This window comes from Bufo bufo, chromosome 1 (genome assembly GCF_905171765.1).
Source record: "Bufo bufo chromosome 1, aBufBuf1.1, whole genome shotgun sequence".
Taxonomy (NCBI): domain Eukaryota; kingdom Metazoa; phylum Chordata; class Amphibia; order Anura; family Bufonidae; genus Bufo; species Bufo bufo.
In genome coordinates this window covers 317,022,365-317,039,274 of record NC_053389.1, presented here as the reverse complement: position 1 = coordinate 317,039,274, position 16,910 = coordinate 317,022,365, and the positions used below count along the sequence as shown (strand labels likewise).

The window sequence follows — 16,910 nt, the reverse complement described above, 5'->3', positions numbered from 1 at the left end:
CCAGCCATGCCACCTTGTGAAGGAGCCCAGCACCGACTATGTCCTCCGAATCTCCTCCTTTCGACACAGTTAGATTGCCGTAATCTCGTGATGCGAGAGCTTGCGCATGTGCAGTTCCTTCCCTGAGGCTGATGCCAGCACAGGGAAGGAACACTATACCGGCACTGCGCATGCGCGAGCTCGCGCATCGCAAGATTACGGCAATCTAACTGTGTCGAAAGGAGGAGATTCTGAGGACATAGGCGGTGCTGGGCTCCTTCACAGGGGGGCGTGGCTGGGCACCAGGAAGGTTTGTACAGCCCCTTGGGCACCTTACAAGACTCATTTACATATCTCTAAAATAATTTTTTAAACAAAATAAAAGCACACAGCCCTATAGGACTGGTATATTGTGGACATGCTAGCGGCGATCTGGCCGTGCATGTCCGCATCTCTATAACCTAAACTGAGGTGACAGAATCCTTTTAACAGTAAGGCAGTGCCTGTGTCATAAATAGAATAAATTTCTTTAGGTCACACAACAGTGTAACAGATTAATTTAATACAATTACTTCACTATCACCAAAAGTTAGAATTTTCAAACCAACAATTTAACTGCAGAAGATAACGGTTTAATTTGACTGTCAGAAACGCAGCATATACTGAAAATTTGCAATCTACCACAAAACCAGTGTTTATTGCAAACAACTCTAGAAATGCAGTATTTCACAGGTAAATTCAAAAATAGCTAATTCTGCATTGTACGTAAAGGTGCTCTGGGGCAATAGTACAGTGTTTTTTGGCAACCAACTGTGTAAATGCGGAATTCCACTGGTTACTTCACATGAGGGTAACCTCAGATCAGCTATATAGGCCGAAACCAGTGCTTATTGCAAACAACTGTAGAAATGCAGTTTTTCACTGCTTAATTATCAAATAGGTAATACTGCGTTGTACGCAAAAGTGCTCTAGGGCACTAAAACACTTTTTTTGGCAACCAACTATAGAAATGCAGTATTTCACTGCTTAATTTTGAAATAGGTAATACTGCGCTGTACGAAAATGTGCACTGTGGCACTAGAACACTTTTATTGGCAACCAACTATAGAAATGCAGTATTTCACTGCTTAATTATAAAATAAGTATTAATACTGAGGTGTACGCAAAAGTGCACTGTGACACTAAAACACTTTTTTTGGCAACCAACTATAGAAATGCAGTATTTCACTGCTTAATTATGAAATAGATAATACTGCGCTGTATGCAAATTTGCACTGTGGCACTAGAACAGTTTTTGGGGGAAACAACTCTAGAAATGCAGTATTTCACTGTATAATTATAAAATAGGTAATACTGCGCTGAACGCAAAAGTGCTATCTAGCACAAAAATTTTGCTCTTTTACAGCAGCAAGGTAACGGCACTATTTAACGTTTTTTTTTGGACTGTCAGATATGCAGTGCCTGTGGCAGACAGATAAAAAAAACTCGCTTTAGGTCGCAAAAAATGTGTGACAGTCTGACAGACTAATGTAATTAAATAATTTTCAATGCCAGGCATGCACTACCGGCTGTAGGGGTACTTGACCTGCCAAAAAAGTGAATTTCACCTCCACTGAGCTACCAGAACAGAAGTAGACTAATGTCCCTGGCACACAGACAGTTAACATGCAGTTTCAAGGTGACTGCATTTAACAAAATGGCCACCGACGCTGACCTCACTAACAGATGGATTAAAAATTATTTTGGAGTATCACTGGGCTCAGGGCTGGGTACAATATTGTAATATAGCACCCTCAATTATCGCTGTAGTTTGCAGATTGTACAACACCAGAATTCTGCCCTAATCTGTCCCTCACAGCAGCTGCAGCAGCTTTCCCTGCACTGACAAGAGAAGAGTGACGTGCAGCGCTATGTGACTCCAGCTTATATAGAGGCTGGGTCACATGCTGCACTTGGCCAATCACAGCCATGCCATTAGTAGGCATGGCTGTGATGGCCTCTTAGGGCAAAGTAGTTAAACCCCTGTTGATTGGCTGCCCTGCAGCCTTTTAAAAAGCTCCAAGAGATCGCCAAACACCGAACACGAACCCGAACTTTTACGGAAATGTTCGGGTTCGGGTCCGGGTGCCAAAAATTGTAAAGTTCGGTATGAACCCGAACTTTACAGTTCGGGTTTGCTCGACTCTAAACTTGAAATCCTCAACATTTCTAAACTCTGAAGGAGTGGTCTATAGACTATATGAGATTGTGAAAATCTGAGATCATTTCTATTGTATTCAATTAAAGTTGTAATTGAAAGATGTAAATGAGTTTTGAATGGTATCTCATTGTTCCTAGTCCATTTCTTTAGAGCTGAGATGATGAAAATTGAGATACGTTTTATTATGACAAGTTTCTTTCCAATATAAATGTAAGTGAAATTAATTTTACATAGCGTATTGCATATAAAATACTACACTATTAAGCAGAGGTTTCATCCTCCTCTTTTCTTTAAGATGATGATGATCAAGACCACTTGGACTGTTGAGATCTGCTCCGATTTATGAACTAAAAAAAAGTATGGTATATTCTTTTTTATCATTCCTCTTGACTTAAAGCTGGTCTAACCATCAGCTTACCATCAGCTTACCAGCTTTGGTCCCCACTGGTTGCTAGGGGGAGCAGTTGCCAACCGACAAAATTCTAATAGAATATAGTGATGGATGAACATCGGCTGGGACGGTTCGCGAACACGATCAAATGTTCGCGATTCGCAAGTTCGCGGGGGGCCCCATTCACTATAATGGCATGCGAACTTAAAAAAACCTTCAAATCATATTTGCACAAATAGTCCCACAACATGGACAGTGACATACTAGAGCGGGATCAATGACAAAAATTCCAATAAAAAAAATGTGTCTTAATCAGGGGACATTTTTATGCGTCTTAAAGGGAAATTCTCTGAAATGTGCCCTGTCGGAGCCTAGAAAATGTTATTTTAGGCCACGGGAGTACAGGCCTTAAAAATTAGGCATTCACCTAAGATAAAAGAAATTCAGATTATGTGGCTCAAGGTACATTATGCAGTCAATGGATTAAAAATTTTACTGTAGGCCACTGAACTATAGGTCCCAAACATTAGGCATTCACCGGACAGAAAAGATCAAGTGATTATGTGGCCGGAGGTATATTACATGGTCAATGGATATCAATTTTACTGCAAGTCAAATACATATGTTTAAAATAAGTAAAAATATAAAATTGGATTAAAAACATGGCTAACGAAATCCCCCCTCTTGAAGAAAACTCGTAATGATAATAGTTGAAATTCAATAACACGTGGTCGTCATCACTGGTGTTGAATTCCTCCGAGGCCGCAACAATTATGCATTCAGCGTACAGAAAAGAACAAGTAATTATATGGCTTGAGTTAGATTACCCAGTTATTGGATTTCAATTTAACAGCAGGCCAGTGGACTATAGGCCCCAAAAATGATGCATTCAGCGTACAGAAAAGAACAAGTAAGTATGTGGCTGGAGTTAGATTACCCGGTCATTGGTTATCAATTTAACAGCAGACCAGTGGACTATAGGCCCCAAAAATTATGCATTCAGCGTACAGAAAAGAACAAGTAAGTATGTGGCTGGAGGTAAATTACCCGGTCATTGGATATCAATTTAACAGGAGGCCAGTGGACTATAGGCCCCCAAAAATATGCATTCAGTGGACAGAAAAGAACAAGTATGTGGCTGGAGGTAGATTACCTGGTTAGTGGTTATCAATTTAACAGCAGGCCAGTGGAATATAGGCCCCAAAAATTATGCATTCAGCGTACAGAAAAGAACAAGTAAGTATGTGGCTGGAGGTAGATTACCCGGTCATTTGATGTCAATTTAACAGCAGGCCAGTGGACTACAGGCCCCAAAAATTATGCCTTCAGCGTACAGAAAAGAACAAGTAAGTATGTGGCTGGAGGTAGATTACCCAGTCATTGGATATCAGTTTTACTGAAGGCCAATACAAATATAGGTCAAATACATATATAAAAGAACTAAAAATATAACATTGAAATAAAAACATGGCTAACGAAATCCCCTCTTGAAAAAACCCTAATAATAATAATAATAGTTGAAACACGTGATCGTCACAGGTGTTGAATTCCTCCGAGGTCCAAAGCATTAGGCATTCAACAGACAGAAAAGGCCTTTTATGCCGCTGTATTTACCTAAGACAGGGACCATTATTTTTTCTGGGTGGTGGCGGATATTTGTGTGTTGTAATGAGGAAATTCAATTAAACGTGGTCGACTCGTCACATGTGTTGAATTCCTCCGAGATCTATGCCTCATTCATTTTTAGAAATGTAATGTAGTCCACACTGTCGTGAGCTAGCCGAGTGCGCTTATCAGTCACGATCCCCCCTGCTGCAGTGAACGTCCTTTCGGACAGGACACTCAATGAGGGGCAAGCCAAGAGTTCCATGGCAAATTGTGCCAGCTCTAGCCACAGGTCAATCCTGTACACCCAGTAGTCCAAGGGTTCCTCGCTTCTCAGAGCGTCCACATTGGACATTAACTTGATGTAGTCGGACACCTGTCGGTCTAGGCATTTCCTGTAGCTGGATCCGGAGGGCGGCTGTCGATGGGTTGGTTGCAAGAATGATCTCATATCCAAAGTGATCAACATATCTTCAAACCGCCCTCTTCTTGCATGCGCTGTTGGATTGGTACCCACAACTGTTTCTCTGTGAGTGGCAATTCCAGCGCCTGCAAAAAGCAGAATGCAGCATTTCTCGAAGCAAGGCCTGGAAGTGCTGCATTTAGACAGCCCTCTGTGATGCTGGTAACATGTCCGCCATTTTATTTTTGTACCGGGGGTCTAAGTGTGTTGCCACCCAGTACTGGTCCTTGCCCTTTATGCTTTTTATACTGAGGTCCCTCTTCAAACACTGGAGAATGAAGGCCCCTATTTGTACTAAACTAGTAGCGGTGTATCCTTCCCCCATCCACGGAAAACACCAGGGATCCCAAAAAATGTAAAGCATGCTCTTCTTGCTCCTCCTCCGCCCCTGCACCATCCTCCTCTGACTCCTCTTCAGACTCCTGTTGACTTGTCTTAGATGTAAGAGTATCCCCCCCTGGGAATTTATCCAGCATTGCAACTTCCTCATCTTTCTGCTCCTACTCCTCGATGGCTTGATCAATGACACAATGCAATGTACGCTCCAGAAAGAAGGCGTAAGGTACGATGTCACTGATGGCGCCCTGGCTGCAACTGACCAGTTTGGTGATCTCATCAAATTGCCGCAGAAGTCTGCATGCGTCGCACATGAGCAGCCACTGGCACGGTGAAAAGAAACCAAGCTCCCCAGAACCTGTCCTGCCGCAGAGTTCGTAGTCGTTAACTGCTTGTTTCTGCTGGAGCAGCCTATCAAGCATATATAAGGTGGAGTTCCAGCGCGTTGGGCAGTCACAAATCAGATGTCTGACGGGCAGGAGGTGTCGCCGTTGAATGTCAGCAAGGCGAGCCATGGCCGTGAAAGATCTTCTAAAATGGTCAGGGATTTTTATGGCCTGCCGCAAGACGTCCTGGACCCCGGGGTATTTGGCGACGAATAGCTGCACGACTAAGTTCAGGACGTGTGCCATGCACGGCACATGTGTCATTTTGCCCTGTTTCAGCGCGCTCAGCAGATTGGCACCATTGTCGCCCACCCCACTTTACAAACTGTCAAATTGAGCGGGGTTAGCCACTGAACGGCCTATGACCGCAAAGCTGAAAGGAGTGCAGGACCGGTGTGGCTCTTGGCCGTCAGAAGGTTCACCCAGTGGGCAATAAAAGTTATGTACCTTCCCTGCCCGTTTTTGCTAGACCACGTGTCTGTGGTCAGATGTATCTTGCCACTGACACTGTGTGCCAGAGATACAGTCACTTGCTGCGGAACGTGGCCATATAGCTCTGGGATGCCCTTGTGAGAGAAATATTTCCTTCCAGGGACCTTCCATTGCGGTGTGCCCATGGCCACAAATTTTCTAAAGGCCTCAGAGTCCACCAGTTTATTTGGCAGCAGTTGGCGGGCTACCAGCGGTCAGCTGTTGGGCAAGAGGGTAATCCGGCTTCATCATAGTTTTACACTCGAACATTTGGGCTGCAGAAGCCTGCCTTTTGCAAGATGAACGTGACGAAGGCATGGTGGAAGGTGGAGTGGAGGAAAAATTGGAGGTGACAGGAGAAGAGGCAGGACGTGGAGCGACGGGAGTGTGGCTTTGTGGGTTCTGATGGTGTTGCTCCCAATGGGCTCTGTCATGGGAAGCCAGGTGCCTTCTTAAGGTGGTCATCCCTAGGTGAGTGTTGGGCTTAACACGACTTATGCGTTGACAGCACAGGCTGCAGACGGCAACACTATTGTCAGCAGCTGACACGTTAAAAAAAAAGCCCACACTGCAGAGCCATGTGCCAGCATTCTGGGAGTGCCAGATGTGACAGTGCATGGTATATGGCCCGTTGCAGATACATTAGCAGTCTGCTTTTTGCACTGTAAGTTCTGCCTGCTTCTCCTCCTTCTCCTCCCTATTTGCTGCTCCATCTATCCCTCTGAACTCCCCTCCTCTTCATCTCTTGTGGACACCCACGTGACGTCCATAGACACGTCATCATCATCACCTTCACCACCACTGACATTAGAGATCTCGGAGTAGGCAGCAACAGCGGAGACCACCCTCCTTGGGCCGATCTGGGTACTGTCATCAGACCGCTGGGTGGAGAACGTTGATACCTCCTCTTCCTAATCCGATGCCAAGAACGGCTGTGCATCGGTAAGGTCTTGGAATGGATAGCAAAATAATTCCTCTGACTGAAGCGGAGGGGATATGGTGGTGGTGATGGTGTCTTTGGGGGTGCACACAGCAGAGAGTGAAGAGGGTGCAGATAGAGAGCATGAGGAGGCTGAATGAGCCACTCAACCAAGTCTGGTGCATCCTTTGACATAATCACACGCACCTTCTGCAAATTACCACTTAGGCTCCGGCCTGGCGCACTTGCCCGACTCCTACCACCCCTGCGGAATGGCCTGCCTCTTCCTCTGCCTGTCATTTTAAAAATGACCCAATGACAAAAGTCCCTATAGAAGAGCAGCATTTGTGGGAGAATGTACAACTGGTATATCACAACAGTAGAAATAATTTGTTCCAATAGCGTTTGTCACTTTATGCAGCTGAGGTAGCGCATCAAAACCGCAAACAAATGCTGCACTACCCAAATGCACTATATATAAAGTATATTATTTGTTTATAACACCTCTGCTACAATTAATTTTTATGGGGGGCAACTGGTATATCACACCAGTAGAAATGAATTGTTCTAATAGCGTTTGTCACTCTATGCAGCTGAGGTAACGCAAAGTATATGATTGGTATATAATACCCCTGCTTCACCTATTCTTTTAGTAAAACATCAGGAAATGTCCATCGTACAGGAACATTCAGCATCCACCCTGTAACTGGAGAAATTAAAATACATAATAAGTTGGATTTAGAATTTACGCAAAATTATGAATTATCTGTTCAAGCAAAGGATGGAGGAGGCCTTGTGATTCATTGTAAAGTATTGATTGAAGTAATAGATGAGAATTGCAATACTCCTGAGATATTCATCGCCTCATTCTCTACTCCTATTCCTGAGGATTCATCACCTAGAACCATAATTGCTCTAATTAAAGTCAATAATCAGGATTCTGGGAAAAACGGAGAAGTGGATTTTAAAATTATAGATGGAGATGCTTTTAATTTAATAACATCGTCAACCAGGTATAACAAAATCATTATTGTTGGTCCTATGGACAGAGAAAAACTGTCTACATACAATATCACCATTTTAGCAATTGACAAAGGGTCTTCGCCACTTTCCAGTAGAAGAGCAATCACTCTGTAGATATCAGATGTCAATGACAAACCACCAGTGTTTAAAAAATCAACTTATTTTGCTTATGTTCAAGAAAACATCTTACCAGGAGCCTCAATATACAGTATTCAAGCCATAGATCTAGATATGGGGAACAACGCTAAAATAAATTATTCAATTTCCAATGTTGATATAGATCTTCCAGTGACGGCTTATCTTTCCATAAATATTGAGACTAGTGTTCTCTATGCTCAGATATCATTTGACTATGAGCAGCAGAATGAGTTTCTAATACAAGTGTCAGCAAGAGACAATGGGTCTCCATCATTGAGTAGCAATATAACATTAAATATCTGTATATTGGATCAGAATGATATTGCTCCAAAAATCTTGTACCCATCACCAGAGAGTGATGGATCAAGTATGTTTGAGATGGTTCCTTTTGCTTCTGAGCCAGGCTCTTTGATAACCAAGGTGGTTGCAGTGGATGTAGATGCCGGCCATAATGCTTTGCCAGGATCAGAAATACCATACTTTACAATTAGCCAACATACAGGTGAAATCAGAACATCATAATTTTTTGGCAGGATCAGAAATACAGTACTTTACAATTAGCCAACATACAGGTGAAATCAGAACATCACGCATCGTTTAAGAGGAGGATATATTAAATCATAAGGTTGTGGTGATTTTGAAGGACAATGGAGACCGATGTCTTTCATCTTCAGTCACTATCAATCTTGTTATTGCAAATGATTTTCAACAAGTGGTCTCTAAATTTCAGAACAAACTCTTTGATAAAAATCACATTCAAATTTGCAGTTATACTTAGTGATCGGCCTTGCTATCTTTTCCTTTCTATTTATTATAACTATTTTGTTGATTATTATATCAAAGTATAAAAAGTCCAAACCACTTCCTATGTTTGGTCCTCTAAGTTCAAATTTATATCCACAAGTTGATCCCAGAATCCTTTCTCAGTATGGAAGTGGAACATTAACACTTCCCTACTCATACAATGTCTGTGTGTCTTTGGATTCTACTGAAAATGACTTTACTTACATGAAACCAAATCAGAAAGTCCCTGTTGATAATTTTATTGATGCTGATGATTCTGAACTTGGAAATGAAACTTCAAAATATTTTATGCCCACTAATAGTTCTATGCAGGTGACTTAAAGTAAAACTCTACTTACAGACTTCCCTCATTGAAGTTCTATAAAGGCCTATAAAGGAATTTTTTCTAAATAAAAAAAATATATATAGTCCTTAGCAAAACAACATATTATTATTACATATTAAAAATCCTCTCGATCATTGTGTTTAAGGATCATAATAAAATCACATATTACTTTTATTATGAACATTTTTATTTTTACTTTTCATAGTATTAGTATTTTTTTATATATATTTTTAAGTGACTGTGACGACCATTTTCATATGTCCACTAAAGCAGACATAATAAGTTGTCATTCTTTTGCTTCCTGTTTTCTATTCCCTACTGCTCAGCTTTGCTATTTAGACTGGGGTAGGGTCAACAGAAAGTGGAGGGTTTACTAACAGTGATGAGTGGCAGGGGCAATATTCAATTTCGCAATATCTTGTGAATATTTGGGCGAATATTCGTCTTATATTCACGAATTCGAGAATTCGTGATCTCCAGTCATTATTTTCTTGATTGCAAAAATCGGCAATCGGAAAATTCACCATATGAAAATTCGCTATCAACACTACTCCAAAAGTCAAAGATATTGCAGCCCTCTCATTGGTCCACAAGCAAGAAGCAGTGAGGGATCATGGGTACTGATAAAAAAAATCTAGAATATTCGCGATTCCAATGATATAGCACTATATTCTAGATATTCGCAAATTCTCGAAATGCCAATATTTGTAATAAAAATTAGCGATTAGAATATTTGCGATCAACACTATTTACTAACCATTGTAATAACTAATGAACTGCTGGAGACTAAAAGAGATCACTAAACACACAAAGATAAGGCTATATATACAGTTCTCTTTTTTCTTCATTTTCTGTGTTAGCGGACAATGACATTTTCAGGAGGCTATAATAGTCTATAAAACAGCTCTGTCAATGGACTCCAATTCATGGTAGCTGCTATAAATCAAACACTCTGTTTAGTCCCCTTTCACATACAGTATGTCTGGTGATCAGATTCAGTTACCTTCTGGCATGAATAAAAAAAACACTGGAGGAGAACTGAAACAAGAACTGATCTCATATATTGCAGGTGTAATTCTTGATACCAAATAGCACTAGACAGAAAAAAATGGTATGCTTGGTTTTTCTTTATGGCACTGTCAGTGGATAGATGCTGGATCTCTGTACTGATGTGTAGTTCTCATATGTTGGTTGTTTCCACTATAAAATAGCTGGCCAGATACAACTGATAAAGCAGGCCTTATATATACACACGCTGTCTATACAGATAAAACAGGAAGTAAGTAATGCTTGTAACTCCAACATGGCAGCCCCAGGGAAGTTTTAAAAAATAAATAGCCACAACTTTATATGTAACAGTATGTTATTTTTTATTGTGTTTTTTTTAATTTGTCTAATTAACAGACTTCTAGATCACCAGTCATAGCTCCTACTGTAATGTACATGCTACACAATGTTTAGAAAATGTAAAATGAAGACAAAGCTACTGTTTAAAATGTATTGCATAGATATGTTCCCAAATCTAGGAGGAGATTTATCAAGGCGGATGCTTTTTTGTATCCTCTGTGCTGCCAAAGGATGTATCTAATTTATACCTTATCATAACTTAGTTGAACCATCTGGCAGTCCATCCAATAAGCAGAAATCTTTAAAAGCTCAAAGCTCCCATAGATTTCTGGCTTCAGATACGCCTGAAAACTGGCAAAAATGAAGATATATTTGTTAGGTTGGCTGCCCATGCCTCCTTCCCGCCATTGCCATGCCCTCTTTTGGGAAAGTGGCAAAGGTGGCATAAAACCAAAAGATTTGAAAAAAAAAGGCAAAAGATGCAGTTAAAAAGTCGAACATCAGACTGCGTTTTTCAGCTCCGTTAAAGGGAAGCTATAATATTGAACATGGTATGTGAGTCAAAGTTATCATGTTTATAGAGCAGAAAGAGCTAAGCAGATTGATATATAATTGCATGGGCAAAGATTCAATAAAACATATAATTTATACATTTAAATTTCTGCTCATTCAGCGCTTTGAAGTAAAGGAGACAGTTCCATTAAACTGTATATCAATCTGCTCAGCTCCTCATGCTCTATAACCTGCTGCCTGCAGACTGTCTTTTCATGGTGACAGGTTTTCTTTAAGTTATTGGTTAGGTGAACATATGTCTTTATCTCTCCAAAAAGTGTGTTTTAGGTGGTTCCACAGTTAAGCTTTTGTGAAGGACAGACAGCTAGTGATTGCATATTAACCTCTGAACAAAAGTTCTGTACGTTTAATAAGGGACTATTTTGTTATCAGTAGCATTTTTTCCCTGTAATTCCTAGTAATGTATTTCACCTTTTTTGCATTACTGCTGATATTTGCAGCGTATCAAAGATAATACCCTGTGTAATGTCAACCCTCTAAGCAACAGGCTTTATGACTAATATAACATTATACAATAGTATTTCCATTGCTAAGAATGACACATCACTAGTATATGTAATCACGCTATAATCACTGAGTTTGTGACCTCTGCCCCTCAAAAGAATGATGAGAATGAAGGACTATAGTACTGGTGTAATGCTATACCACACCTGCCATCCATGCAGGGAACCTCTACACTGTGCCATTCCGTTTGAAATGGCTATTCTGGAATTTCCTGCATAGGCCCAGAGCAGGAAAAACAGTGACGAAGATGAAGTGCTAATGCAAGATTTTATAGTAAGATGGGGAAAAAAAAACTTTTAACATAACAAAGAATACCTGTGTTAAACTTGCACAAAGATAGAGCTTTTCTTTAAATTTGTTTACTTTAGAATTTCTTAGATTACAAATTGCATATGTCTATCAAAAATATTACCTGGTCACATATGTGAGGTGCTAAATATGACTGAAATGTGTGGGGGCATATGGGATTTTTCATATATGTGAAAAATATTACTTAAAGGGGTTGACCAGCTGTTAATATTGATGATGTATTGTCAGGATATGCTAGGTCATCAATCTCTGATCAGCATGGGTCCGACACCTGGGATCCCCGCCAATCGTTTGAAGAGGAGGCGGCACTCTATGCGATTTTACAAACATTATAGTAATGTGACATACTGTTCAATGTGTGCACTAAACAAGAACAACATAAAATATTTAATACGTTTCTTGGAACAGTTATAAAATAACAGCAAAGTTAAAATTTAGAATAATACCTCATGTAACTTGTTATACATTTGGTAATAAAGCATGAAGTGCAAATATGCTTTAGACATTGATTTAGCCTAAGTTATAATTTTAAATTTACAATTTTTTCAGTAATGCTGTTAAATGCTGCTATAAAATAAATATTTCTAATCAGAAGAAATTGTCTGGATATTTTTACAATAGAAAGATCTAGAACTTTGGCAGTAGACTACATAAAATGCAAGATCATTTTCGAAACTTCTCAGCATATATTAAAAAAAATTAAATGTTATAAAATATAGTAAAACAAAATAATATCAAAATATACAGAAATATATATCAGTGTTGCAGTTCCTCAATTACACCTCTGAGCGCCGCTGTTTAACCAATAAGCAGAACTAAAACTAACTGGAGATCCATTGGTATTTTCATTGCTTGCAGACATAGCAAATCTGCAAAAGAAGGTACAGCCATTTTTTTGAATCTCTCTACAGACATTGTGGATATTTTATTTTATTTAAGACTTACCATCTACACAGGTGGAAAACAACTAAGCTTTAGCAAACTGCTGCCATGGAAGATATAAAGAGAAAAATGACACCTTCAACATTGATGTCCAAAGGACTCAGATGGCAAGTAACAATTTATATGTTATTTTCTTGGCTGTGTCATTCAGCCTCTGGTCAGATTCATTATTCCATTGTAGAAGAAATGAGGAAAGACTCTGTTATAGCAAATATTGCAAATGACCTTGGATTAGACATTAGACATCTCTTATCTAGAAAACTAAGGATTGTATCCAAAACCTCAGAGAGATATTTTTATGTAAACCTAGATAATGGAAATCTATATGTAAAGGATAGAATAGACAGAGAGACATTGTGTGGGAGAGCAGCGTTGTGTCTTCTAACTTTTGATGCAGTGATTGAAAACCCATTAAATGTTTTTAGTGTCAAAATAGAAATCCAGGATATAAATGATAATTCTCCAGCATTTTACTCTGATATATTTACTATAGAGACAATTGAATTAACATCATCAGGAACCAGATTTGCCTTACAAACTGCAGAAGATCCAGATACTGGTTCTAATTCTATACAGTCATATAAGCTCAGTGACAACCAATATTTTACATTGAGTGAAGAAAGTAATTCAGATGGTAGCACATTTCTAGAGCTTGTCCAAGAGAAGCCATTAGACAGAGAAACACAGATTCTTCATGAGCTTATATTAACAGCTATGGATGGAGGAAAACCTATGAGATCTGGAACTTCTTCAATACGGATCATAGTTACTGATGTTAATGATAATTTCCCAATATTCACACAGCCAATATACAAAGTCATTGTAAATGAGAATACACCAATAAATACTACAATAATCACAGTGAGTTCCACCGACAAGGATGAAGGTCTCAATGGACTGGTCACCTATTCTTTTAGTAAAACATCAGCAAATGTCCATCATACTGGAACATTCAGCATCCACCCTGTAACTGGAGAAATTAAAATACATAATAAGTTGGATTTTGAATTTACGCAAAATTATGAATTATCTGTTCAAGTAAAGGATGGAGGAGGCCTTGTGACTCGTTGTAAAGTATTGATAGAAGTAATAGATGAGAATGACAATGCTCCTGAGATATTCATCACCTCATTCTCTACTCCTATTCCTGAGGATTCTTCACCTGGAACTATAATTGCTCTTATTAAAGTCAATGATCAGGATTCTGGGAAAAATGGAGAATTGGATTGTAAAATTATTGATGGAGATGCTTTTAATTTAATAACATCATCTACCAGTTATTATAGAGTCATCACTGTTGGCCCTATGGACAGAGAAAAAGTGTCAACCTACAATATCACAATTGTAGCTACTGACAGAGGATCTCCTCCACTTTCCAGTAGAACAGCAATCACATTGGAGATATCAGATGTTAATGACAACCCACCAGTGTTTACAAAATTAACTTATTTTGCTTATGTTCAAGAGAACAACTTACCAGGAGCCTCAATATACAGTATTCAAGCCATAGATCTAGATATAGGGGACAACGCTAAAATTATTTATTCAATTTCCAATGTTGATACAGATCTTCCAGTGACGGCTTATCTTTCCATAAATATAGAGACTGGTGTTCTCTATGCTCAGAGATCATTTGACTATGAGCAGCAGAATGAGTTTCTAATACAAGTGTCAGCAAGAGACAATGGGTCTCCATCATTGAGCAGCAATATAACATTAAATATCCGTATATTGGATCAGAATGATAACACTCCAAAAATCTTGTACCCATCACCAGAAAATGATGGATCAAATATGTTTGAGATGGTTCCTTTTGCTTCTGAGCCAGGCTCTTTGATAACCAAGGTGGTTGCAGTGGATGTAGATGCCGGCCATAATGCTTTGCTATCTTATAATTTTTTGCCAGGATCAGAAATACCATACTTTACAATTAGCCAACATACAGGTGAAATCAGAACATCACGCATCTTTCAAGAGAAGGATATATTAAATCATAAGGTTGTGGTGATTGTGAAGGACAATGGAGACCCATGTCTTTCATCTTCAGTCACCATAAATCTTATTATTGCAAATAATTTCCAACAAGTGGCCCCTAAATTTCAGAACAAACTCACTGATGAAGATCACCATTCAAATTTGCAGTTTTACTTAGTAATCAGCCTTGCTATAATTTCATTTCTATTTATTATAACTATTTTGTTGGTTACTATATCAAAGTATAAAAAGTCCAAACCACTTCCAATGTTTGGTCCTCTAAGTTCAAATTTATATCCACAAGTTGATCCCAGAATCCTTTCTCAATATGGAAATGGAACATTAACACTTCCCTACTCATACAATGTCTGTGTGTCTTTGGACTCTACTGAAAATGACTTTACTTACATGAAACCAAATCAGAAAGTCCCTGTTGATAATCTTATTGATGCTGATGACTCTGGACTTGGAAATGAAACTTCAAAAGACACTCTGCACTCTAATAGTTTTATGCAGGTGAGTTAAAGTAATATTCTACCTATAGACTGTCCCCATTAAAGGTCTATGAGTGCAAATACAGATTACAGTAAATGTTTTAAAGGATTTGTATCTAAATTAAAACAAATAATAGTCCTTAGCTTTTAGCATGCATGATGCCATAAAGCAAAATAACATATTATTACTACGTATTCATAGTCTTCTAGATCTTTATGTTTACATTTTTTAAATATATTTTTAAGTGACTATCCACTGTGATTGCCATTTTCACAGTGACCACTATAGCAGAAATAATAGGCCTGTGATGGCTAACCTCCAGCACTCCAGCTGTGGTAAAACTCCAAAGATGCACACTTGCCTGGCTGTTCTCAGAACTCCATAGAAATGAACGGAGCATTCTGGGAGTCATAGTTTCACCATAGCTGGAGTGCCGGAGGTTAGCCATCACAGTAATAGGCTGACATTTTTTGCTCCAATTTTTGCTCCATTTGCTCCATTGTATCATGGAGACACAGCTACAAGATTTATTTTTAATCAACTTGAAACTTTGTATAACCAATAGGACTATTAAGTATTATTAAAACTCAAGATAAAAATTGTCTATAATTGTGTAATGGCATATTGCGAATAGAGAGCTTGGTGGAGCTCTGATTCGGACGATTAATATATCCGTTATATGTTTTAGCCCTAACTGCATGATAGAGGAGAATGCTGGACTTAGGGCTTTCTTCCTAGTGATTGGCCCACTTACAAAACATCTATTACCTTTCTTGTGAATATGTGTTAAGTATTTTCTGTGGGAAACTGCCTTGGAAGTTCAATATGGTATCTTATAATACTTTTGCTTTCAAGGTATAAAGTAGCTTCGTTAAAGGGAAGCTGTCATGTTTACCATGGCGTGAGTAGTCAAAGGTATAATGTTATAGAGCAGGAGAAGCTGAGCAGATTGAGCTATAGTTTTGTAGAAAAAGATGTAGTAAAACTTGTATATTATATATTTAAATTCCTGCTCATTTTGGGGCTTTAAAGTCTAGGAGGCAGGCCTCCTTTTTCATGAAGCTGTATATCAATCTGCTTAGCTTCTCATGCTCTATAACCTGCAGCCTAGAGATTGCACTGCATTTTTATGATGATAGGGTCCTTTAAACTTATTGGTTAGTGGAACATATGTTTTTTTCTCTCCAAAAAGTGTTTTTTAGGGGGTTCCAAAATCCAGACTATGTGACTGACTGACAGCTAGTGATTGTATGTAGGGTACTATCTAGAGATTAACATATTTTAAAAAAATTCGATTTGGACGCTCCACAGAATTTCGTTTACTTCTGAATTAATTTGTTGAAGTGTGTAAAATCAGCTATATCCCGGTCTACAGGGAGATTGTCTGTCTCTGCTGCAGTATGGGTGATCTCACGTTCCCAGTCTTCTTACTTTCACTTTGTAACATGTGTAGCTGCCATTTTAGTGAAAAAATTATTTGTTACCACAAAGAATGAGGAAATTTGGATTTGCTGCCAATCAAATTTTTCCTAAACTTCAATCGAATTCCACTTCAGATGCTCCGCTCAACACTAGTACTAACCCCTGAACACCAGTCCTGTATGTTTGAAGAACAGCTTCATCATCATTAGCATTTTGTCCTGTAAACCTTAGTAATGTATTTCACCTGTTTGCGTTATTGCTGCTTTTTACAGTAAAGTAAATATATCTTCTGTAATGTCAGCAC

General features: G+C 39.0%; 1 protein-coding gene across 5 annotated transcripts in view; it reads left to right on the top strand.

Moving 5' to 3' along the window:
- Positions 1–16,910, top strand: part of LOC121008795 (protocadherin gamma-A5-like) — a 321,828-nt gene that overhangs the window by 55,439 nt on the left and 249,479 nt on the right. The window contains exon 1 of one of the 5 annotated variants that reach the window (XM_040441491.1): positions 12,705–15,205. The exons of the other annotated variants lie outside the window; for them this stretch is intronic. Coding sequence (XP_040297425.1) covers positions 12,764–15,205 — 2,442 coding nt within the window. The 5' untranslated portion in view covers positions 12,705–12,763. Of the gene's footprint in view, positions 1–12,704; positions 15,206–16,910 lie in introns of those variants that run through there. 5 annotated transcript variants of the gene reach the window in all.